The sequence below is a fragment of the Phodopus roborovskii genome, unplaced genomic scaffold (assembly GCF_943737965.1).
Source record: "Phodopus roborovskii unplaced genomic scaffold, PHOROB, whole genome shotgun sequence".
Taxonomy (NCBI): domain Eukaryota; kingdom Metazoa; phylum Chordata; class Mammalia; order Rodentia; family Cricetidae; genus Phodopus; species Phodopus roborovskii.
This window is the reverse complement of record NW_026126444.1, coordinates 2,530,415-2,557,026: the sequence shown is the minus strand read 5'-3', so window position 1 is coordinate 2,557,026 and position 26,612 is coordinate 2,530,415. Positions and strand designations below refer to the sequence as shown.

At 44.1% G+C, this 26,612-nt stretch overlaps 1 protein-coding gene and 1 pseudogene across 5 annotated transcripts in view; both read right to left on the bottom strand.

Moving 5' to 3' along the window:
- The window catches only part of Palm2akap2 (PALM2 and AKAP2 fusion), a 452,528-nt gene that overhangs the window by 116,743 nt on the left and 309,173 nt on the right, over window positions 1-26,612 (bottom strand). For all 5 annotated transcript variants that reach the window (XM_051187834.1, XM_051187835.1, XM_051187833.1 and 2 more), the window contains one exon: window positions 7,132-7,214. In XM_051187834.1, the coding sequence (XP_051043791.1) occupies window positions 7,132-7,214 (83 nt within the window). The remainder of the gene's footprint in view (window positions 1-7,131; window positions 7,215-26,612) is intronic.
- Window positions 3,272-3,371, bottom strand: LOC127224727 (uncharacterized; annotated as a pseudogene).

The following is a 26,612-nucleotide window of genomic DNA, read 5'->3' as shown; positions in this document are numbered from 1 at the left end:
CAGCTTGCCTGCAGGATGCCAGTCTTGCTTACGGCCGGGAATAATGAGAATACAAGGCTTTTTTTTTTTTTTTTTTTTTTTTTTCGAAGAGAAGTGGTGATGCTCGTGCTCTTCAAACACGCTTGGATTTAGTTTATTATTATTGTTTCTTTTACCATTTTTGTTTTTTTGAGACAGGGCTTCTCTGTGTAACAGCCCTCGCTGTTCTGGAACTCACTCTAGACCAGGCTGGCCTTGAACTCACAGAGATCAGTCTAACTCTTCCTCCAAAGTGCTGGGATTAAAGGCTTTCTCCACCACCGCCTGGCCTAACTAGTCTTAAGTCTTAATATGCATAGAACAAGAGGGCATAGTAGAACCCACCATGTTGGCATTGAGGAAGCCGCTGGGCATTGTTGGCTCACGCCTTTAGTCCCAGCACTCAGGAGGCAGAGGCAGGTGGATCTCTGTGATTTCGAGGCCAGCCTGGTCTACAGAGCTAGTTCCTGGACAGGTTCCAAAGCAATCGGGGGGGGGGGGGGAGGCATTGAGGAAGCCATGTATTGTTATCCAGGACTGGAAATGTGCCATTATTGATAGAAAATGGAGTATTTTATGACCATGTTTCTAAGCGAATAGGAGTGACTTTGAGGGTGGGATGTAAGCTACTGACAGAAAGGAGGTTCGGGAAGCAGCTTTGAGGTGGTCTTCCCAATCTTGCACTGTCCTGTTCTCCCAACCAGACTGAACTTCTTCCCTGAACAGGGTTTTAAAAGGACAGGCTGAAGCAGATGGGCTGGTCCTTCTCACCTGACCCAAGTGTGCTTGTAATAACAAATTACATCCCAGAGTTAAGAGGTCAGCATAGATATTTTCTTTTCATTATAAGTAACTAGGCGACAGGGAAATAGCTTAGTGGGTAAAGTGCTTGAAGATTGGAGTTTGATCCATGCATGCCAAGTTAACAAGCCAGGCATGGTGACATGTGTTTGTACTCCCAATGCTAGGGAGGTGGGTAGGGTCCCTGGGACTTACAGAGCAGCCAGACTAATCTACATGGTAAGCTCTCAAAACCAAAGGTAAATAGTTCCTGAGGAGCAATGCCAAATGCACACACACACACACACACACACCAGAATTACTAGAGAAGTAACATTACATTATGGACCAGATGAGAGTAACCCCAGAAAACTGCCACATTTCACTAAAAACAATCCAAGACCTTCTAGCTTGTTAGCTGTCCCAGATTTACTGTTTTCCACCCAAAAGGTCACACTGCTACTCACACCTTCTAAGACTGAATTGTTTCCAGGAACACTTAACCTCTTCCTTGGAAGAGTTCTGGCATTTTCAAGGTACATATCATCACAGACCACCCATACATGTATGACCTGGCTGTCCCCAGATGGAAGTTCCCGGTAGCCTGGTTACTCTGTCTACAGGCCTTCCAGAGTTAGCTTGCTGAAAACTGTGTGATTTATTGTTCACATGGGTTCAGAAAGCGAGAGCCCATCTAGTGTCTGTAAACTATGTTGTGATTTCTCTGGAAACGGAAGATCTTTTTAGTATGCTTGTTGCTGGCAGAGGAAAACTTTTGAGACCTCTTCTTGCCCTCTTCTTCTGATTTTTTTTTTTTTTTTTTTTTTTTTTTTTTTTTTAAATCCAGGTTTCCACCATCAGCCTGGATGACTAGACTAAATGTTGCTTACTTAAACAGGTTGAACTCGTGAAAAAGCCACTGTGCAGCCATAACTCTGTAACACATTTCCTGACATGGTTAAATACCATCTCCTCTCTCCAGTTACCTCTCTGGAAATTTGTGTTTAGTAGTGTTACTGACAGCAAGCAGGAACAACTCCTAAGTCCAGCAATTTGTGAAAGTACAAAACCGTAACTAAACAGGGCTGGGGATGTTGCCCACGGTGGCAGAACACTTGCCTAGCAGCCTTGGGTCCCTCCCCTGGTACTCCGAACGAACCCCAAACAGTGACATACTGGCACACTCATAAGTCAAATGTTATTCAGCAATAATAGGAATAGGAATACTAGGAATGAAAAGATGCTGCCTAGGGCTCCCTGGTGTATAGACATCCCACCAAATCATGCTAAGCCAGGTGCAAAAGATGACCTTGTAAGACTCCAGAGCCCGGAGCTGCGGTGGGAGTGGTGATGTCAAGGAAGAGGGCAGAAGAAAGCATGCAGGGTCTCACTGGAGTCATGAAGATACTTTAAAGCTGGTGGGGATCTTTATGGTATAAAAAAATTATATGCCTCAAAAAAGTTGTATTTTTTTTTTTTTTAAGCTAAAGGGAACTAAGTGGGTGCGGTGGCAGAGGTGGAGGGTGAAATAGGGAAATTAGAATTCAAGGTTGCCCTTAGCTACAGAGAAATCTCGAGGCTACACGATACCTCTTAGGTTATGTTAGTTTGGTTTTCAAGACAGAGTTTCTCTGTGTATTACTTTACTGACTATACTGTACTCCAACTCTGTCTGTAGAGTGGGCTGGCCTAGAACTCACAGAGATCTGCCTGCTTCTGCTTTCCCAGTGTTGGGATTAAAGGTGTGTGCCATTACCGCCTGGTTTACTTTAAAGAAAGGAAGGAGGGAGGGAGGGAGGGAAAAGGAACAAAGGAAGGGAGGAAATTAGATGTTCTGTTTTTTAAAGGAACTGAAATCTCAGAGCCTCTAAAAGGTGAAAAATGAAAACAAAGAAACTGGACTACAAAAGGGTTACGCTGTGTAGCCGTGGCTGGCCCTGAACTCGCTGTGTAGAAGCAGCCTGGCCTGGAACTCACAGAGATACATCTGCTTTCCCCTCCCGAGTATGAACTCTAGAACTAAAGGCATATACCACCACACTGGTGAGATTTTCTTTCCTTCCTCCTTCCTTCCTTCCTTCCTTTCTTTTTTCTTGTATTTTTGAGACAGGGACCTCTTAAGTAGTTTAGACTTGTCTCAAATTGCCACGTAGCCAAGCTGTTCTTAAACTGTCAGCAATCCTCCTGCCTCCTGTACCACCACAAAGGGACCGAACCTAGGACCCACCCATGCTAGGCTAGGTCTCTATATCCCCTTTTCTTAAAAAAAAAAAATTACTGCATCTAGTTATGATGGAGATGTACCAGATCTTGTGAGAACATTTAGCAAAAATACTGGACAGAAAATGTCACTGGAGAAGGGACCATCTGAGTGCTAGACTTGAAGAATGAACCAGGCTTGGAGGGAGAGGGCAGAGACAAGGAGCTAGCTAGGAAATTGTGAGTAAAAGCCAAATTGGTTTGTTTTTTTGTTTTTAAGTAGGAACACCACCAACTTGTGTGTCATCCTTTGGCAGGAGACATGCTAATCTTTGCCTCATTCCAATTTTAGTGCATGCAATGCCAAAGAAAGCAGAGCCACAGGACTTTTAAAAAAACTAGGCACCTGCCCCTGAGTTTGGTCTGTTGTAAGGAGCGAGGGGGCTGGGAAGGCTTCAGACAGAGGGATTCATTGGACTGAAAAGTAACTCTAGCTAGATAGAGAGGGCAGGGACAGACACCGAGTGTAGCAGAAGACATGGCTGGACGCAACCCGGAGTCAGGGTGAAGTCTGAGCCTCAGTCACTGTACAGAGGGAGCTTCTCAATCATGTCTGGCTTGCAGGCCTGTAACCACAATTGCTTAAGAGGTGGAGGCAGGAGGATGGCAAGTTCAAGGCTGCAAAGTGAGTCCCAGCCCAGCCTGGACAACAATAGTGTGACCTTGTTTCAAAATGATCTGGCTCAATGGTAGATTGTCTAGAATGTTCTAACATGGTCAAAGTATTGGGTTCAATGCCCAGGATTACAGAAACAAAAAGAAATAACCAAGGAATGATGGGACAGTCGAGTCTCTAAACCCTTTCTCCATCAGTTAGGCCCAGTGGTGCAAACCTACTGGGAAGATTGGCACAACAAAGTGCAAGTTCAAGCCTGTCTCTTTCTCTGTTTTTGTTTTGTCTTGCTTTTAAGGAGCTGCGGTTATAGCTTAGTGGTAAAGCACTTGTCTAGCATGTTCAAAGCCCTTGGGTTCAATCCCCAGTCCTTTACTAGGAAAAAAAAAAGCACTCATTTTAAAATTCAGATCTTCTGAAATCTGCATTTTAAAAGTAGCAGCCTGGAAAGTTCCTGTTTCTGCTGCAAAGGGGAATCCCATAGCCAGGCAAAGCTTTAGCAAACAATAATCCATACCACTCACTCATTCATTCAGTGTCTGAATATGCATCGGCACAGAAAAAGACAACTCAAAGCTCCCTGAAGTCTGGCTGCCATTTTCTTGTGGTGAATGGTGATAACTCCGCTGAAATAAAGAAAACATTTCTCCTGAAAACAAGAATGGCAAAGACGGCTCATCAAGGGCGAACACAGGGAAGGGAGCCGCTGTGATAGATCCGTGCAGTCTTCAGGTGTGAGTACTGGTCTCAGTAGAAACACAGGGTCTCACTGTGCAGCTCTGGCTACTCACTATGAAGACTAGGCTAGCCCCATCTCACCAAGATCTGCCTTGCCTCCACCACAAATGAACCTTAGTGTATTAGCATCCTAGGGCGGCTAAAACAAATTGCCTCAGAGTTCTTTAAAACCACAGAAATTCATTTTCTCAAATCTCTGGAATCCCACTGTCTAAACTCACGGTTGCTATTGCTGAACTCCTCACCAGGCTTTCAGGAAGCTCCTTCTAGCTTTTGGAGCTTCATCAGTTTGGGGTTTAGTCTTTTTTGGCAGCTGAGCCTCCCCATTTGGTTTCAGCTGGGAGCTGCAGAACTCCTGTTTCAGTCTCTGTCTCTTCTGATGGCCTCTACACGTGCCTGCTTCTTTCTTTATCTCTTAGAAAGATACATGCCACTGGCTTTAGCACCATCTGGTAAAAGTGGAGTGATCTCATCTCAAGATTCTTAATTATATCTACAAAGATGCGTTCTCCGAGTTAAGATCGAATTGGCAGCTGCCTGAAGTTAGGACAGATGTTTCTTAGGGTGGGGGACAATGGTCTTTATTTTACTTAGCTAACAAAGAAGCACGTTTCTCTAAGGAATCTTTATGTTTAGTTTTGGTTCATCTCCCTGCACCTCCTCTCCTCTCCTCTCATTGGCCTTCCTCCAGTGTATACCCCCTTCTACCCCACTTCTGTGGCACACTGTTTACTGCCCACCCCTCCCCTAAGGTCTCCCCTCACCCTCAATGGTCCCTTTCTAGTTTCTGACCTCTACACCCATCCCCTTCCCATAGTTGGAATGCTTATGTTTGGTTTTGTGTTTTGCAACAAGTCCTTGCTATACAGCTCTGACAGCCTGGCCTTGAACTCATCAGCTTTTTGTCTTAGCTTCTTGAGTGCTGGGGCTATGGGAAGAATCACCAGGTATGATTTTTTTTTCTCTCTCTATGTATCCCTGTTGGAATTTACAGAGATCTTCCTGCCTCTGTCTCCAGAGTGCTGGGATTAAAGGCATGTACCTCCATACCCAGCTGGTTTTTAAATTAATATTTTTAATCGTGTATGTGTTTGGATCTGTATGTGGGTGTGCATGTGTGTGGGTATGCACATGTATGTACAGATGGTGGAGGAGATCAGAGGTGTGCCATCTCATCTGAGTGCTAACAGGTTTCATTCTGGCATACCTGGATCTTATTCATCCCTTTATCACCCTCTCTAGTCTCCCTTTTCTTCTCAGATAGGCCCCGAGAGATACAGTGTTCTGTTTTGTTTTAGGTTTTTTGATTGTTTGTTTAGCTTTGTTTGTTTTGTTTTTTTGTTTTTTGAGACAGGGTTTCTCTGTAGCTTTGGAGTCTGTCCTGGAACTTACTGTGTAGGCCAGGCTGGCCTTGAACTCACAGAGATCCACCTGCTTCTGCCTTCCAAGAGATGGGATTAAAGGCATGCACCACCACTGTCCAGCAAGATGCAGTGTTTTATGATTCACAATTCAATCCACTACACTGAGCAACCTTAAACTATCAAATATGTTTATATGATGCTCCTATGTAAACTGATGCATTTAGAAAGTTGTTTTAAATATAAAATTAGGGACTGGAGCTTAGTTGATAGAGTGCTTGCCTGGCAACAGCAAGGTCTTGGGTTCAAGCCCCCAGTAGGATAAATCCATATATATATATATATCAAAATAGAAATACACTCTTCATTCAATGCATATGAAGTATGTTGATCAAATCTCCCCTCCCCCCCCATTCCTTCCAATCCCTCCCCAGTCCCCCCTACTGTTTTCCCTGCCTCAAAACAACAACACAAAACAAAAGGAAGAAAACACTCAGAAATGGCACACATTAAAAATTCAAGTCATCCGAGGGAAGACGGGAGGAAGTCCTCTGCATCTAGGCTTTGTTAATGATAACACAGCAGAAGCGAGGAGGCCTCTTCCTTGTATCCATCCCAGTCTGGTGGAGCCATTGCTAATGTTCATTAAGGAGTCCTTAATCCACTCGATGATTACACATTTCATTTGAACGGTGCTGATTTCATTAACTTCCAGATGACTCACTTTGTAAACCTCTGGCCATCACTGTTCCCGCCCGAGTGGGTCATGTGCTGCCTTCCTGCTGACATCACTGGAAATCCTGAGTCTGAACCAAAGCTGCCCTGTGCCTCCATGACCTTTCTCCACAATGCACAGTGGGGCCAGACTTCTCAAAGCTCAGAATATTCATGCCTGCTGCTCTGATCCCATGGAGGCTACTGTTTGAACTCAGCCTATTCTTAGATGTTCATGAATACCCCACAGCAGGTACACTGGAAATCAAGACATAGGTTCTGGCTTTCAAAAACTTTCCTAGGGCCAGTGAGATGGCTCAGCAGGTAAAGATGCTTGCAGCCAAACCTGACGTTTTAATTCAATCCTCAGAGCACAAATGATGGAAGGAGAGAACTGACTCCTACAAGTTGCCCTCTGACCTCCACGCTTGTGTTCTGACTCACCACAGGTCCACTCATGCACACTCACATACAATAAATACAAATGCAATAGGATTTTAAAAAGCTTTGCAATCTGTTCCCAGACTTCAGGAAACCCTGTGTTTATTTGCCTCAGTAGAGAGAAGGCCAGAGGGGCAGAGGGGGCCCGTCCCTGCTTCTCTCTGATGGGCAGATGACCTCAGAGAAGTCATCTGAGAAAGATCTTACCTCGATGGCCATGTCTTCGTTGGTTCTTATAGGATCCGCAGTTGCCTCATCCCCCTGAAGCAGCACACCGGACCACCCAGATGCTGGAAAAAAGAGAAAGGGTATTTGAGCCAAGTGCATTTGCCCCACTTGATTGAAAGCTATACAGCTGTCATTTTGCAGAATAAAAACCCCCGTGACTATAAGGGAAAGGAGTGGTAACCCATGTGTGGCTCCAAATCTACCTGCTGCTGGTCAACCCTGACAGAGCTTTCTTTCCAAGGTGTAGTCAGTCAGCACATCCTTTGTTTTTACTTAATTTCTAACTTAGGAGTTCTGTTCAAGCCCTTTTTATTATTGTTTGAGACCTGATCTTGTGTAGCTCAGGCTCTCCTGGAACTTGCAGAGGCTGGCCTTGAGCCCCCAATTTCCAGACCCCCTCCCCAGGATTGGTATTACAAGCCTGTACCACCAAGCCTGGCTTCAACTGTATTGTAATCCCTGAGTCTGGAAGAGACTAGAATGATTTCCATAGGCAAACAAGCCTCATACTAAGGCCACTTTTGGGGCTTTGAGTGAATCTCCAAGCACAGAAGTACACACATCTAGTTCAGTACCCAATACAGGTGACTCCAAGGCTGGCCATGGGGGTAGGGAGGGCCACACCTGTAATGCCAGCACTTTTAATGCTGAAGCAGGAGGATTGTGAGTCTCCTGACAGCCTGCAATAAGAGCAAGGTCAAAGCCAGTCTAGATTACCCACTGAGATCCTGTCTTCACAAAGCAACAACAAAACGACTCTAGATTAGTTCCCATTTTCAGTTCCACATACACACCAGAAATAACTAGTCATTCACCATCACATCTATTTTATTTTATTTTCACTGTTTTGGGTCCCAGACTGGCCTGGAATCCTTGATGTAGCTCAGCTGGCCTCAGACTCTCAGCCATCCTCCTGTTGGTGCTGGGGTCACAGGTGTGTGCCACTATGATCAGCCTGGTTCCTTTCTAAAGCTGTCACACTATCTGCAAATGTTGAAACCTGGCAAGAGACGGTTTTATTCTTAAAGTGGATATGAGGAGGCACGCCCATAATTCTAGTATTCCATAGGCCGTAGTGGGAGGACTGTCCCAACTTCAAAGTCAACTTCGAAGGTATGCATAGCGAGTTCTACAGAGTGACCCTGTCTCATGTCACTCCCCATAAAAAGAGCAAGAGGAAACGGATGTGGTATTTTAGTTTTTAAAATGTTGGTAGTGATATGAAGATAGAAATACCCACAGAGGTCTGAAGAGGGCATCAGCTCCCTTGGAAGTAAAATTACAGATGGCTGTGAACCACCATGTGGGTCCTGGGAACTGAACCCAAGTCTTCTGCAAGAGCAACAAGTGCTCTTAATTGCTGAGTCATCTTTCCAGGCCTAGGGTTACTATTTTAAAAGTTGGATGTGAAACTCCTTCATGTAGAAGTCGGGAAAACAAAGTAACTTTAAAGATCTTTCAGGTATAGAAAAGTGGGTCCCCATTGGCAGTAGCAGTAGCCTGTTAGGAGGGTAACCAACCACTTCCTGATTGGATTTGAGGCCTTGCTTCACAAAAAGGAATTCACATCTGGCATTGTGAATCTGGTCAAAAGCTTCTGGCTAGGGAGGTCATGAGCTCTAGCTAGGAAGCTATTGCTATTGTTGTGCTAAACGGACATGCTATGTTCATAAATTGCCTTCTACCTACTTGTATCTATGCTCATAAGACAGCTTTGGTCAAAAAAGCTTCTTTCTCACAGTGTGTCACTGTAACTGGTCAAAATACTGGGAATAAGTAATTGCTGAGTGTTCAGCCCTAAATCAACATCTTTACCACTCCTTCCAAGGTTCAGGGAACATCATGGAAGAGTGGGAGGAAAGAATGTACAAGTTGGAAGAAGGGCCCTGGGATGTGGGGGGAATGCTGATTTTCACAAATGAGGTGGCCACGGCACTCATAGCGGTTGTGATTACTTCCCAAGACCAGTACAAGACTGGGTGAGTCAACATTCCACTGCAGAAGAGGCAGACTCTAATGAGGCTCCCCTCCTTCCCGAGTATCCATAGGCAGTTAATGGTTGCAGGGTGAGGGAGAGACACTTTCTTCAGTGGTGTAGCTGCTCGTAAAGTTCCTATGATGCTGTAGATAACCCCTTACCCATACTCCTGTGAGTAACAGCAATTAAAATCACAGGTTCACAACAAAGTAAAGAAAGTGTGGGTCCCATATCACAGGAGGTGAGGAAGGTAGAAGAATGGCTAGAAGAGGGAATGAGCTAGAAAGAGGTTAGAACAAGAAGCAGGGGGATACCAGGGATCTTCTGAGACATGGACTCCTAGGAAGACCATGTGGTAACAATGCCACAGAAGGTTCTTGGCCACACTCCACACAGGACAGGGTTACAGGCTAAATTTATTTGAACAGAAGAGAGAAGGGCACCCTTTCATGATAAGGACCCCAAGACACAAGACAACTGAGAGTGTTTGTAGGATGATACTTATCCAACTGGACATGTCACTTCCATCTTCAAAATGGTGATTGCCACAGTGCCAGTGTGTAAACATATCGTAACACCACTGGGCAGGGGGAGAGCTTGGAATATTTATCTGTGAACCCTTCAGCTCCAGCATGCTGTCAGTGACTTTCAACATCTGCTTGCATGTCAAGTTCCAGAGAAGACTTTCCATCCCACAAAGATCTATGATTTATTACTATTGCACAAATGTTCAAAGAACTCTGATGTGGAATGTTAAAAGACATTCCAGACCACAGGCTGCTATTATTAGTTACAAGAGGGAAATCTCCTTTTATATGAAGACTATATTTGAATAATGTAACCTGTCTTAAATTTTAACACACACACACACACTTCTTCCTTTTTGTTTGTTTGTTTGTTTCTTTGTTTTTTGAGACAAGGTTTCTCGGTGTAGCTTTGAAGCCTGTCCTGGAACTCACTCTGTAGACCAGGCTAGCCTGGAACTCATAGAAATCTGCCTGCCTCTGCCTCATGAGTGCTGGGATTAGAGGTATGTACCACCACCATGCAGCCAAGCACTGCATTTTTATATAAAGTGACCCTAATTTTAGCGTTTTGAGGTAGGGACTCATTATAACTCATGTTGCTCTAGAATTCGCTATGTAGATTAAACTGGTCTCAGCTGAGGTTGAAGCAACCCTTCTGCCTCAGCCTCCAAGTATTACCATGTGCCAAAAGGCCCATCTCCATAAATGACTTTCTTCTGTTTTGTTTTAAAAATTATTTTATTTATTTATGAGTGTGTGTATAGCAGGGGTGGGGTGTCCAAAGAGGCCAGGAGAGGGCATTGGGTTCCCTGGAGCTGGAGTTTCAGATGGTTTTGAACTATCTGACAGGGGTACTAAGATTTGCACTCTTGTCTTCTGCAAGGGCAGGAAAAACTCTTAACTACTGAGCCATCTCTTCAACCCTTGTTTGTTTGGTTTTTGAGATAGGATCTTATGTAACTCATGTTTGCTTTTAACTCACACATAGATAGTATGATCTTGAATTCTTGATCCTCTGACATCAACCAAATGCTAGGACAACCACCACATCCAGCATCCATGAAGTGCTTTAAATAATTACTTTCCTCTCACAGCTCAAATCCCCCCAGTGCTGGAGAGTGAACCCAGGCCAGGCCCTTATGCTAGCCAGACAAACATTCTTAATGTGTCATTGCTCCAATTCGTATTCATAGCTTCTCTGAAAAGAGAAACGATGCTTGATATTATTCCTACAACTCCAGAAATGCCTTTACATTTTTTATTCCATGTTTGAAAGAGCAGATCAAATCTTCAGGGGGGAAAAATACCACCTCCCTCCCAGCAACAGTAAGTTTTCATTTCCTTTCGTTGGAGATACAGAGAGCTGTCATCCTGTGGCTAAGTATACTCACAAATACTGCATCAGGGACAGTTTTAGACAGGTGTCTCGGGCACAAATAAATCAACGACTGTGACTGATTCCTTATCACTTTTGTTGCATCTTCTCACCTAGCTGGAGTGAGATGACTAAGTCTCTTAGCCCAAGTTCTAGTTCCTGGCTACTGACCAGACTCTGTTGATGTACATGGTTCTTCTGTTGAGCAGTGTGTGTGTTCACAGGGCAGAGCAACTGAAATGAGAACCAAGCTTGGGAGAAGGCAGGACTCCCAGGATGATCTATTGGGAGAGGGAACTGGGCCGGTAGCAGGCAGTCACAGGGATAGAGTACAACATCCCATAGACAACACAGCGTTGAGTGTTTGAGCACATGGAGACAGATTGTAACAATGACCAACGATGACAGCATGGCGACAGTGAAGGAGGTCTTGGGGGTGCAGCAACTTAGGGCATTGTGAGGATGAATCTGGGGTGACTTCATTTGGATCAGCACCAGTACAAACATGAAGAGAGGGGCATGGGAAATGGCTCAGACATATAGGAGCTGAGAACAACTATGGAAACAATATCCCCATTGTCACCCTTAGTGGGGAATGCCAGTTAGGATATTTGAGGATGCAGGTAATAGATTAGTAAGTAGAGGCTTTAAAAATAGAAGAAGGGCTAGGCTTTTTTTTTTTTTTTTTTTTTTTTAATCTCAGCTTTCAGTGAGAGGACATGTGTGGATCATTGTGAGTTTGAGGTCAACATGGTCTACATAGTGAGTTCCAGGTCAGTCGGGGATACATAGTAAGACCCTATCTCAAAACAAAAAAAAAGCACAAAAACAAACAAACAAAAACCCAGAAGATGGATTGGTTGGTGTAATACAAAGTTTCAAACTAGGGTGGCATTAAAGGTGGCCGATTCACTGGCCCCATCACACCAGTCAAGCTCTGTAATTCTCTAGACTTTCCTCTTTGTTTCTGAGATGGTCACAGAAGCGCCATGAGTCATGAAAACGTCCAGAATTGAGAAAGGGGAAGAATTTCCCTCTTTACTTCCTCAATTAATTTTTTTTTTATTTTTTTATTTTTCCTCTAGGTAGCCGGCATAGGCCTTGAACTTGTGGTCCTCCTGCCTCAGCCTCCTGTGTATTGGAATTACAGCCAGGCACCACCATGCCCAGCTTCCCTTCACCTTTGAGAGAAGCCCTCAAAGCAATCCCTGCCCCGGCTGATTCTCAAACTCTCACTGGTCAACTTGCAATGTGAACCTATTCCCAAATCAATCACGGAAAAGAGATTAAATGTATCAGTACTTCCCAGGTCTGCCTCCTGGGGTGGGGAAGCTCTCAGCATATGGCCACCAAAAGAGGAACAAATGTGCAAACTGGGTTCTTGGCCAGCAAGAAAGGAAGGTGATGACCACGAGATGGGCAGCCCGTGTAATCTGTCATCACACAAGCGTGCAGGTAACCAGTTAGAAACACACATTTCAGTGTGTGAATACTTAGACCCTACAGGACCAAATCTCCTACAGCAGTGTCTAACCTCAGCCCTACAATGGTGTCTCATCCTCACTGGGGGCTGGGGACTGACAGTTCTGCAGATTGATGACTGATCAGAGCTGACTATAATTAGTGGGAATGTTGCAAATCCAAGAACCAAAATTATCTTGGTCTGTCTTTAATCTTCTGAATAGTCATTTATCACCAATCTCTGTGCCCAATTTAACATTCTTTGACTATAAGGTGAAACTTTTGGCTGTAGTAACTAAAAACAAAAATACAACAAAAACATTAAGCTGGGCAGTGGGAGCGCACACCTTTAATCCCAGCACTCTGGAGGCAGAGGCAGGCAGATCTCTATGAGTTTGGGGCCAGCCTGGTCTTCAGAGTGAGTTCCAGGACAGCCAGAGCTGCTATACAGAATATTGTTTCAAAAAACAAAACAGAACAAAAAACAAACAAATAAAAAAAATTCTTTTCCCCGACCCCCAAGGCTAAGCACTCAACAAATAACATCTAAACTCTATAGCAGACACTGTTGCTGTAAGCTGCCTACTCATTGTCCCCACCAGTGTTCTGTGAAATACACTGATCTGTGCCTCTCTCTTATCCTAGGACCACAGAAGTTCATGTTGCTGCTTCCATAGTGAGTCATGTCATTCAGCTGAATCTGTGTTCTTAGGCCACAGCCTCCCATTTGGCTCAGAAACACTATCATTAATTCTTTTTGGAACAAGACTTGCATTTTGCATGAGCAGAACTCACAATTCTGACCCTTAGCCTCATTTATGGGGACATGAATATATATACACACACACACACACACACACACACACACACACCTCTGTGTGTGAGTCTAACACCTGGGATGTATGTGTATGACCCTCAGTACTTTGAGAATAGAACCCACCACTTACCACCCCTGAGTGGTCAGTGAGTCCGGCCTTCTTTCTCATCCTAACCAGAACCTCTGTATGGGCAGCCTCAGAATCTATCCTACTTTGAATTGCCTTTGGATCATAGGATTAAAAAAAAACAAAACAAAAAAACAAAAACATACCATTCTGTTCTTGGAGGCATTCTCAGCTGGGTGGTTACAAAAAATTAGCGGAACTTCAGAACAATGATTTGCCTTTAAACACTGGCTCTCGGAAGCCTCACCCGAGGATAAGCTGATGGGGCCTGCTTCCTCTGGATGGGAAGCCCTGCCCAGGGTTTGGAGGAGCAGAGCAGGATGTCACCCACCCAGCATGACCTACTCCAGGTAGTGTCTCATCCTTCCTGAGGCCCAGCTTTCTTATGCTTGGGGCAGATGAACATTCCAGGCCCTGAGAGGGCCTGTAGCAGCAATGGTGGCAGGGGTCTTCCCCCTCCAGGATGCCTCTCAACCTGGGATAGAGAAAGCTTCACATTTTAAATGACAAAGGATACTCCTCAAACTGGCCTAGACCTCACTTTTTACCTTTACCTCTCTATCCTTCCTGAGATGGGGGAGCCTCCCTAGGTGCCCCCTGAGGAGACTGTGGTGGCTCATACCTGTAATCCCAGCACGAAGGGGCTGAGCTAGAAAGGACGGCTATGAGTTCTAGGCCAGCCTGAGCTAAAGAGTGTTCAAAAACAACATCATTATTTTTTGTTTTGTTTTGTTTTTTCACCTATGTGGTAGCCACACATCCATGTAAGATAACAGTAAATAAGTCTTGCCAAGTATAATGGCAAATGCCTTTAGTCCCAGCATAAGGGTGGCAGAGACAGGCAGATGTCTATGAATTCAAGGACAGCCTGGTCTACATAGTGAGTTTCAAAACAGCCAGGGCTATGTGGTATGTAGAGAGACTGTGTCTCAAAAATAATAGTAATGAAATAAATAAATACATCTTTAAAGAACATATATATATATCACTTGCTAGCTTTTAGTTGGTTGTTTTCTTACTCTTTTTACTCTACTCATCGGGGACCCACCACCCAGCTCCCAAATAAATTACACACAGAGTCTTATTCTTTCTTATAAATGCCTGGCCTTAGCTTGAATTATTTTTTGCCAGCTTTTCTTAAATAATTGTCCTGACTACCTTTTGCCTCTGGGCTTTTTCCTTTTCTTCTGTATATCTTACACTCTCTCTCTTACTCCATGGCTAGTTGGGTGGCTGGGTGACTGGGTAGCTGGTCGCTAATGTCCTCCTCTCCTTGTTCTATCTTGCTCCCTCCTTCCAAATCTCTCTCCTTCATTTATATATACTCTCTGGTCGTTCAGCTCTTTATTATGCTATCAGGCATTTTAGACAGGCAAAGAATCACAGCTTCACAGAGTTAAACAAATGCAACACATCTTTACATCATTAAATAAATGTTCTGTAGCATAAACAAAAATAACACACCTTAAAACAATATTCTACAGCACCAATTCAATACTTTCCAGACTCAGCTTTCTCATCTGCAAAGTGGGGATAATGTTGTGTCCTTCTGTGTATATGTTTCTCCTATTGGTTGATGAATAAAACATTGATTGGCCTGGCAGAAGATAGGCAGGGCTAGGAGATGAGAAGAATTTGGGGAAAGGTAGGTAGGGAGGCCCACTGGACACTTTTGATGATGCTGAAGGAGTAACAATATGTCAGGGCATTACCAGGTAAGCCACAGCTCATGGTAATATGTAGATTGATAGAAATGGGTTAATAATTAAGACATAGCTGGCCAATAAGAAGCCTTATTCATCGGTCAACAGCTTTATAATTAATACAGTATCTATGTGTTTATTTGGGGGCAAATGGCTGCAGGAACCTCATGTTACATTTAGCTTATCTTTAGAGATGGGGACTGGACTCTTGAGGACATGGTGGAAAAGAAGATCCAAAGAGAGGGGATTCCCCAGGGCTTCCTTGCAAGCTGGTGTCTGAGTTCTCAAACTCAACTCAAAGGAAGTTGTCATTGTTTTAATTACATCCTCATTTACCAAGTAACTATTCTTTGCAGACAATTTAGTAATCCATCCAGCAAACAAAAAGGTGTAGGTGGTCTGGCTTCTAGTCTAGCAGGGAAAACAGAGGAATCAATATGCAATCAGTTTTTTATTTGTTAAAACACACCTACACCTCAGCAGGGCTAAAGGTAGCACAAAAGACTGCTAATCAAGTCTATTTGGGAGGTTAAAATGTAAGAAACAAATATATAAAGTTGCCAGTTGAGATTGCTACTGTGAATAGAAAAGGTTTCAACCACAGGACCCCTGGAGCACAACCAGATCCAGGCTGATGCAATTCAACAAATGATCACACTAGGTTTAGGGCTGCTTTGTGGAAACCAAAATCCAAATGACAACCCCTTAGAGAGAGAGAGAGACAGAGAGAGAGCTTCAGAAAACTCTGTGTGGTGGTTAACTCACAGTAACCGTCTGGCTGCCTAGCCATCTAGTCTAGTCTACTACAGAGTTACAGGTCAATGAGACATGGCTTCAAAATACAAGATGGAACGTGCCTGAAATGATATGTGATGTTGTTCTTTGCTCTACACACACACATGTAGTGAGATAGTCCTAGGCGGCGGGCAGAAAAAACCATACTCCTTACACACACACACTAATGTGTCACTCAACAGACACTCATTCACTCATGTGTTACATGCATGCACACACATATATGTATACACTTACATACATATATACACGCACACACTAAAACCCATACTTATGAACATAGACACACACACACACATACTTTCATACACTTACATGCACTCAAACTAAAACACACACATATGTACACACACATGAATACATGCATACATACACTGACATACACCTATACATGCTAAGAGCTCCAGGACACAGTGTTCTGGGGATCTAGGGCAATCTAGTTTGCAGATGAGAAGCAGAACAGAGCTCTAGGAAGACAGAAAAGATGAAGACTACAAAAGCACCCTGGACCTCTGAGCTTCAGCGTGGGATTAGAACCCAATGGAGGGTCCAAGCAAACTCTCCACCCGGTAGCTGGGATGAGACAGCACTTTGCTGTTTTTGCCTGATCCTCTTCCTCTAAGCCTGGGGTAAGGAGGAACGATCCTGTTCACAATAATAGCTATTGTTCCATCAGTGTCTGTCATGTGTCTTCATTGTTCTCTACTTCATACATACTGAATCACTAATAATATTTTTAAAACCCCAAACAACAGGGGCACTATTGGGCTGGGAATGTAGTACTTGTCTAGCATCTACAAAGCTGTGGTTCCATCACCAACACCACATAAACCTAGCATCCTGATAGACTGCTGCAATCCCAGCATTTGGTGGGTGGAGGCAAGAGAACCAGGAGTTCAGTAACATCCTAGGCTACACCGAGACACTGAAGAGAGCCTGGGATACACAAGACTTGTCTCCAAGGAAGGCAGGGGGCTGGAGATGGCTCCGTAATTAGGACCTCTTGCTGCTGTTGGAGAGGACCTGAGACCTGAGTTCAGTTCTCAGCACCCACTCACTGCAGGTGGTTCACCATTCCAGCTCAAGGTGATAGGACATCCTCTTCTGGCCTCCTCAGGCATGCACATATGTGGCATACACACGTCATATGCATAAATAAAATTACCAAGTGAATCCTAAAACAACAGAATCCAAGTTAAAAGAAATATGGGCAACATTATAATTTTATTTTTATGAAATAAGTAGATGGCAAAAATGAGACTTCAAGCTGGTATGGTGGCTTATGCCTATAATTCCAGCACTTGAGAGACTGAGGCAGGAGAGATTACCTTAATGCCAGCATGGGTTATATAGAGAGTTCTAGGGCAGTTTAGGCTACAGAATGAGACCTTGTCTCAAAAGCAAACAACAAAACCAAAACAGGAAGGGAATTCAGGAACTTTCAAGAGATCAGTAATTAGTCTAAGAACATATGTACATAGGCACTTTTGGGCTTGTGCATACATTTTGCACACTCACAGCCCATGCACATATCCATGTGTGTGTGTGTGTGTGTGTGTGTGTGTGTGTGTAGGCATAAAGCTAGCTCCAGCTGCCCACAAGACTTATGCCTCCTCCCAAGGGGAAAAGCTTCCTTCACTACAGTACTGAGGACTGGGTCAGAAACCTGTGTGCTTTGTCTCCTGCTCTATTCTCAAAGGTCTTTTCAGCATCCTTCTATTTAGGAAGAGGGAAACAGACTCCAATCACAGGAAAATGAGAGCAGAAAAGTTGTCTGATGCAATTTTAAATGAGTTTTTAGAAGACTCTTGCGGTCCAAACTCATTTTAAAGCAGTTGATTCTGTAGGCCTGTGCCTGTGCTTAGAAATTAAGGCCCTTCTAGGCAACCATGTGACCCACGGGCATCTCAAGGACTGTTCCCCAAAAGAGTTCCCACTTGAGAACTAACAGCCTAAAATCTGACTTGTTTAATTTTTTTTTTGTAAGGATTTCTGTTCAGTGGGGCTTCTCTGCAGGTCCTATAAAAATTTCTGCTACACTCTCCATACACTGAATAGACAGGTTGGATGGCCTGGTTTGCTTAGTTAGAAAGATAATTGATATTTATTCATACACAGGCACAGGCACTCGCACACACTATAAAATCAAATGCAAATCCAAACCCAAGCCATTATCTTGGATTCAGAGAAAATGCCTTAACCAATAAATAGAACTCCAGGACTGGAGAAATGGTTCAGCAGTTAAGAGCATTTGTTGCTTTTACAGAGGGCAAGTATTCAGTTCCTAGCACCCACACAGCAGTTCACAACTGACTCTAAATCTTGTTCTATGGGATCTGATGCCCTCTTCTGGACTCCTACAATCACTACACATTTGTGGTGTGTACAATGGAGGCAAACACACATAAACATTTTTTAATTAAAAAAAATTTTTTTTGGGGGGGTTTGGTTTTTCAAGACAGGGTTTTTCTGTATTGTTTTGGAGCCTGTCCTGGAACTAGCTCTGTAGACCAGGCTGGCCTTGAACTCACAGAGATTCACCTGCCTCTGCCTCCTGAGTGCTGGGACTGAAGGCATGAGCCAATAATGCCTGGCTCACATAAACTTTTTTTTTTTTTTTTAATGTTAAGTAATTAAAACTCCAGGGAAGTCGGTGATGGGGACATATTTGGCTTTTGGATTCTTGGGAAAGTCAGCCACCCAAGTTGTGTGCCTTCATTTTCCTGTCTTTCCACACACCAGGCTGAAGGCAACAGTGGTGGTAGACAGACTCTTGGAGATTTTCCTCCCCTACCTTCCAAAGCCATCCTCTCCACCCCTACTCCAGAGCACAAACCTTTAAGTCCCTGTCTCAGGTCTGTCTCCTCTCTTATGTCCATTAAAAATTTTCTAGGATATAGCTGTGATCACATCCTTTCCTACTTGTATTTCTGTTATGTGCCTAGCTGGGGTTGGGAGACTGATGCAAAGATCCGGCTCTGATCTCAGGGATCAGTAGGCAACATGGGAGGTGAGTTTCTCCCAGGCAACCTGATTTTCACCACTGCCCCATCTTGTGACCTTCCTTATCACACAAATCTTCCTTAGTTAGGTGGGCAGGATGTCACATGTCTACTCAAAGGTCTAGATGTCTTTCCAGACTTCCCTTCCTGCTGTGGTTTTGGAGGGACATAATATAATGAGCCCATTCAGGCATTTAGAAAACCCACTTGAAACACATAGAAAAAGATTGAAAATGCTCTGTGTAGAGTTCAGGAAAGTTCTGAGGGTAGTCCTTAGACCCACTTGACCAAATGGCAATCCTTCTAGCTTGTAGCCATGTTATGGTAGGCTGTCACGGCAACTTTAGCACATGAATACACATGGGTACCACTGGGCAAAGGCATAAAATGAGAAATCCCTGACTCACAGCTGGTGTGAGCAGAAGGTAGTTCACAGAACCAGGTAAGTGGTGAGGTTGTATGTCAGAGCCTCCCATCAGGGTCAGGACTGAGGAAGGGATACCACTGGGAGAGAATAGATGTGTGCATTGGGCAGGAGCTTAAAAAGGCTTTGTGTAGGAGTAGCAGAGGGAGATGGATTGCAAAGAAAATAAGGATGAGCAGAAAAAGATGAGTAAGGGAGGGTGGAGAGGCAGGAGGTGGTCAGAACGGATTCCAGGACTTGGCTGGGCTGCTAAATGCTATCAGCAGTCAGTCTGTGATGTGTGTGGGAGGGAGGTGGAGTGGTTTGTTTAAAGGATTTGAGTCTGAGCAGCTATGTGCTGGATATGCTGAAGACAGTAGATTATTTTATGATACAGATTTGTTTTTTTATCCTGGCGTGTATGATTGGGAACAGACAAGGCTAATAGTTATCAAAGTTAAAACCTCCCCTGGGAGTCTGATCTACCACTGCAGAAGTCAGGAGCTGGACCCCAGACATTGCCAAGGTTGATTTGGGATGAATCCTCAAGGCAGCATATGAGAGCACTTATGACCTGGAGTCTTCCTTCCTCAGTGTGTGCAAGTTCACCCGGCTCATGGACACAGACACAAACTCTTAGAGCACACACAACTCACAATGACACCGGCCCACTCTGGTGATCTGCTAGATGGTGGGGACAAAGATATTAATGCCACTCTCTCCTCTCCTCCTCCCCTCCAGCTATTAAAAAGAATTCCGTTTTGGCCAGCTCCATTCCTCCCCCTTCCTTGCCTTTCAAACAGAGTCCAGCACTTGATGGCCCAGGAGCTAGGGCCTCACAATAGAAATTTGGAACACTATAAAGGAAGAAGCAAGCTTACAGGCAGGAGGAAGGCTGCATGGGGGAAACAGATGCAAAGCTGCCCAGTTTGAGACACAGAAACAGAGGAAGGGGAGAGAAGCATAAAGAACTAGGGAGAGAGCTGGAGAGGGAGGGAGGGATGGAGCATGGATGGAGAGAAGGGAGCACAGCAGATGGTGACTGCCTTGGACTCCTCCTGCCTGTTAACAACACTCCCAACTACCCACCCACTTCTCAGTTACAGCTTCATGGATGAGGGGCAAGCACTCCATCACAGCGCTGTGACCCCAGCCCCTCCCTTTATGACTTATTCTCATTTCTGTGTGTGTGTGTGTGTGTGTGTGTGTGTGTGTGTGTGTGTAAGAGCCACAGCACATGTGCAGGGAGCAGGAGTAGGTGCCTCCATCATGGGTTCTGCGGAATTGAACTCAGGTGATTAGGGCTCTTACCCACTGAGTCATTTCAATGGCCCTCATGTGAAAAACAATTCTTTTAAGTACTCTGCCTTTTTTTTTTTTTTCTTAGCCAGGGATGCAGGGCTGCTCCCCTTAGAACATTGTCCTGATCTGGCACTTCTGTCAGAACCAGAGGGGAGGAGTAGATGCCAATAGGAAGCCCTGGACCTTCACAGTCTAAGAAGAAGTCTAAGTCTTACACTAGTTGGAAACAAATTTCCCAGTGCTATGGGGAAAATGTGGAAATCACAGACAAAGCATGCCAAAGTCATCTTTCCCTTTTCCTGTGATTAAAGCTGTTAGCAAAGGCCTATAGGATTCTGAGCTCATGCTGACTGCACAGTGAACCAAGTATATAGAGTTCTGACAAATGCATCGCTCTCTGCTCATGTCACTGTCCTGTCTGCACCTCCCCACTCAAGCAACTTGGAGCATTGGGCAGATTCTTCTTGAGGGAAGACAGAGATGTCTGTGTTCTGTGTAGTCAGTACTATGGACCTTTGCTTACTAGACAGCTGAGTTTGGGAGTCATTTTACTTTGTTTGAGATAGGGTCTTGCTATGTAGCCTTGGCTGGCCTACAGCTCACTATCTAGACCAGGCTGGGTTCAAATTGCAACCATTCTCCTGCTTCTGCCTTCCAAGTGCTGGAACTTCAGGCATGTACTACCACCACATCCAGCTTGGAGCTATTTTCTTGTAACAGTAGCTCCTATAGCAAGAACTAAGAATCTGAACGGTTGGTTCTGGAATATCTCCAGGCCTCTGTTTAGACTAGGGCCAACATGGAGTGCCCATATGTAATGTTACATGTGGGGAGTGTTTATGTGACTTACATTGAAGGGGTCCTGTATCTGCATAAGGCCTTCTAGCAAATCTGTAAAGGAACCACACATTAAACTGTGGTGAATACCAGGAGTTTTCTTTTCCTGAATCTTTCTATCCTGGATTAGTAAAGGACTCAGAGCACCACCGTATTTCTTCCCTTTGGTAGATAGACGTCTAAAGAGGCAATTGGTAATGAAAGTGGAAATTCTAGTGTTTCCTGGTCCATTTGTCTGGATGACATCTCCGTGAGTGTCTATGAGGGTTCCAGAGGTGTTTAACTGGAGAGGGAAGCCCCACCCTAAATATGGGTGGCCCCATCCCGGGAGCTGAGGTCTCAGACTGAATAAAAATGGGAAGATAACGAAACGAGCTGAACACAGACATTTCTGGGTTCTGACTGTGAACTCAATGTGACCAACTCATTTTATTCCTGTTCCTCTGCTTTCCCCACCATGATGGACAATACCCTGTCAAACCAAAACAAACCCTCCTTCTGGAAGTTGCTGCTTGTCAGGTATCTTGTGGCAGCACTGAGAACAGCAAGTGATATGGGGTCTTTGGAGACACTGAGATACAATCTGTGTACCTAAACAGCCAGTGTCAAAGGGCAGCCGCCCACGGCAATTTACCATGTAATTAAGAGGCAGAACTGAAGGGACCTGACAGCAGATTTGCAGGGTTCGTCTGGGTGTGCAGTCACACAATCAGCTGAGGTTGGAAACAACAGGTCTCTTTATATCCTTCATGTTGTCCCTGAGGTCAGCCAGAGGCCCTGAGAAGGGTCTGTTACCTGGACAAAGTATTGAAGGTAGCCCCTTGGGGTGATAAACACTAGACAACAAGGCTTATTTTTGTTGAGATCAAGTCCACTCCCCCGGCAAATGTGAGAACTGAAAGTGAATACAATTTGGAGGCATAGTTATAAGGGGTGACAGAGTAAAAGAGGACCTGTCATATTGATCCCAAAAGTAAGCAGAAGAAAATGTGGCCCTGTGCACAGACAGCATCCTCTGAAGTTGGAGGACATTTGTCATGAGCTCTGAGCACATGACCCACAACTGCTTGCCTCTGTTGTCACCATGGGAACAGATGGCCGAAGGGTACAGCCTCCTTCCTTCCTTCCCTCCTTCCCTCCTTCCTTCCTTCCTTTCCTTCTTTCTTTCTTTGTTCTCTCTATCTCTCTCTCTCTTCAAGACAGTTTCTCTCTCTTGACACCTTGACAAGACACCTCTGGCTGGCCCAGCACTCACTTTACAGATCAGGCTGGCCTCAAACTCAGAGCTCTGCCTGCCTCTGCTTCCCAAGTGCTGGGATAAAAAGCATGCGCTACCACTGCCTGGCCAGTACAGCCTATTTTCAAATAAAGGTGGGGAGTATGAGATCTGCTGAGAGAGATACTGACAGGTAACTAAAGAGGTGTCCTTTTTGTTGAAGACTCAGTTGGCCTAGGTGTGGTGGCACATTTTTGGAGTCCTGTAACTTCAAGGAAGAGATTCAGAAGTTTAAGATCCTTTTTGGCTACAGGATCAGCATTCAGGATCAGCCTGGGCTGCAGGACACCCTGTAGCAAGCTTTCTTGTCAGACTCTTTGGATCGCCAGCTCCCAAATAATGACATGGAGACTTTTATTAATTGTGAAAGCTTGGCCGTTAGCTTAGGCTTGTCCCTGAGTAGCTCTTACAACTGAAATGAACCTGCTTCTATTAATGTGCATTGTGCTAAGTGGCTTTTGCCTTTCTTCAGTGCCGCACGTCCGACTTCCTTTCAGTCTGCTGGTGAAATCTAAAACTCTAGATTCCTCCTCCTCTTCCTCTCTGTCCCTGGAAATTCTGCCTATCCTCTCCTGCCTACCTATTGACCATTCCGCTCTTTATTAAATTAGTCAGAAGGTGACTTGGCAAATAAATACTTGCAGTGCAAACAAATTTCTGCAATAAGACCCTGGCTCCAACAAAGACAAACAGAATAGTATGACCGTAGCAAAAGATCCAGTCTGTCCTTGGGTTCCAAAGTATGTGGAACTCTTTACCTTGTAAACATCCTTCACCCGCTTTGACTTTTCTTTCTTTCCTTCTTTCCCTTCTTCCCTCCCTCCAGTCCTTTCTACCGCATCCCTCTCTTCCTCCCTCTTCTTCCTATCACCCTCCCTTCTTCTTTCCATTCCTCTTTCCTTTCTCCCCTACTTTTAAAAATTTAACATTTACAAGGTAGGTTTTTTGTTTGTTTTCCAAGACAAGTTTTCTCTGTGTAGCCTTGGCTGTTCTAGAACTCACTCTGTAGACTGGGTTGGCCTTGAATGCATAGCCTGCCTCTGCCTCTGTTGGAATTAAAGGCATGTGCCACCACCACTTGGCTTGGAAGGTTTTTCATTGTTGTTTTGTTTTTGTAATATGGACTTACATAATATATCTGGAAAATATTAACTATGGCCTATCATTCAAAAACCGTATAGATAGATGAGTGATGGCAAATGAGAATAACAAACTACAGGGACAAGGGACAATGAGTCGGAGCAAATGCCCCATGTAATTGCTATGTAAAGTTGGTCAAAATGGGCTTTTCAAAATCAAAGAGATGATTAATCTTATAAATCAGTGTATCTGGAAATAATAGATTCCTACTTAAATTGAAGTTTTCTTGTTTCTGAGAGAGGCTGGGAGTGTGACTCAGGGGTGCAGTGTTGCCTCTCATGTATAAGGCCTTAGATTCAATCTCTGGCACCCCAAAAATGTTTCCATGAAAAGACAGCACTTGGGCAGTGGATAAACTGTACAGACCCCCAGAACTTATGTAAAAACCCAGCATGGTGGCCTGCATCTGGAACCCCAGACTGGGTAGCAGGGAGAAAGGTAGGTCCTGGGGAATTGCTTGCCAACCAGTCTTGTTGAAACTGCCAAGTTCTGGATTCAGTGAGAGATCCTGTCTCAAAAACTATAGTGGAGAGTGTTGGAGAAAGACACCAGGCTCTATGTTTCTCATGACAGTAACCAAAATACCAGAGAGAACATCCCAAATGATGCCAAACACATGGAGTTCAAAGACGAGAAAGAGGAGAATAGGAAAGTGAACGGAAGAGATGAAGAGCAAGAACGGTATTGCCTCAGAGAGTGTCAACATTTTGAAATGTATTTTCAAGATTACATCACAGGCCCAGCCCAAAGCTTGCTTTAATTGGCACAGACCAGGGAGTTAGAGAATCTAAGTCAGGGAAGTTGTAGCCCTGAGAAGCTGTGCTTGAATGTCAGAGAAGATGTTGGGAAAGAATCCTGGGAAATTCCTATCAGAAAGTCAGCAGGAACCCTCTGTGGGAGGCACTTAGAGCCTTTTATTTTCAGAATTCCTCTGTTAAAGGCCACCAGTAAAACTGAGTTCTGTTCAGAGCCTTGACAGCTAAAGTAAGACAGATCAGGCCAAGAAAATGACTGTAAAATTGGGAGGTTCACTAAGAACTGTAGCAGAATAATTCAGGAAAACACATATAATAACATCTAATCAAATCTATTTCCCACCTAAGCTTTTCCACAGTTTTTATGCCCTTCAATTTCTCCAGCGCTGACTCAAAGAACATATTATTCCAAGGCTTTATTAGACATTAGCTCTCTTTGTATTTTGAAGCACAGCCACAGGTTAATTGTTTTCAGATCTGGATCTTGGTGGTGATGGGGTTCACATTTCTTTTGAATTTGATGAAGAATTGCCAGTTGGAGCCAGTTTAATGAGGTAGGAGAGATGACAGATTAACTGGGAGGTCTGTGGCAGGATAAAAGACAACTCAGTAGAGTTTTATAAGGCAATTAAACATATTCCACATGGGGATAAAAATCCTAAAAGCATTTTACCTCATTACAGGTAGCAAATGCCTGTTTTAGGAATATAATGCATTGCTTTCTACAATCTGAATCCACAACCTTCCTAGAGTCATGAAGCATAAATTCCTTAATAAGAAGCAGCTGCTAAGTATTATCTGTACTTTGGTGGTGTTAGAGGTTGGGCCTGGGGTCTCATACATGCTAAGCAGAGTTATCTACCATTGAGCTACACTCCCAGCCTTTCAGGCATAAGTTATTGTGTGTATACTCCTTTAATCAGTTAAACGATCAGCTAATTAGCTAGTTTTATTTTCTTTCTTTAGTGTCTCAACTTTTATTTACTCTATATATGTATCTCTGTGTGTGTACACATGTGTGTGGGTGCCCAGATCCTCTGGAACTGTTGTTATAGACAGTCGTGAGTCCCCTGAAGTAGGTGCTGGGAACCAAACTTGACTCCTCTGGAAGAGCCACATGTACCCTTAACTCCTGAGCCACCTCTCCAACCCCAAATTAATTTGTTTACTTTGCAGTGCTGAGATGGGTCCCAGAGCCCGGGTTCATGCTAGGCAAGTGCTCTGTTACTCAGCCACACCCCAAGCCCTGTATCCTGTTCAATACATGGCTCTCACCTGACTTGCAGTGATTGCATATACAAGGAGATGTTCAGGATTGTAATTTTCACTTAATCATTCATCCAAGAGACAAGCACTATGTGTCACAATATGAATTTATTTCATCTACCCCAATAGTGTTACTAGAGCTAGATGGGATCAAGGCTTTCAAAGGCAATGGAGGAGTTAGCTTCAAAAGAGTGGCCAAGAACAAAAGGAAAGATGAAGCCATTTACACCCTAGGAGGGTTTATCTACATCTCACCAGGCTTCCAGACTTTTGAGTAATTTTTTACCTCTTGATGCTGAGAAGGGATGAGGTGGTGATTTATTCAATAAATTCACATATCAATGGTTGTAGGTTTGTAGAAATTACTTCCTCGGTGCTAATGGGCACCCTTATTCATGATTTTATGTAAAATGTCTTAGGAGGGATATTCATACCCAGAGACATTCTGGGGCCCAGCTTCAGACCAAATTTAAGTCTTCTGGACACAAGGAGAGGCTCCTGATCCAAGCATTGGCTCCTTTATTCTAGTTGCCCCCTTAGAAAGATGAGTGTCTGCTATTAGTAATTAGGACAGACACAGAGGTATACTCACGTCCACATGATGGAATGTTATACCATCATGGAGGTATACACCATAGTGGGCACACACACACCCACACACACACACACAAGTGCAGGAAGCTTCTTAGAATATGT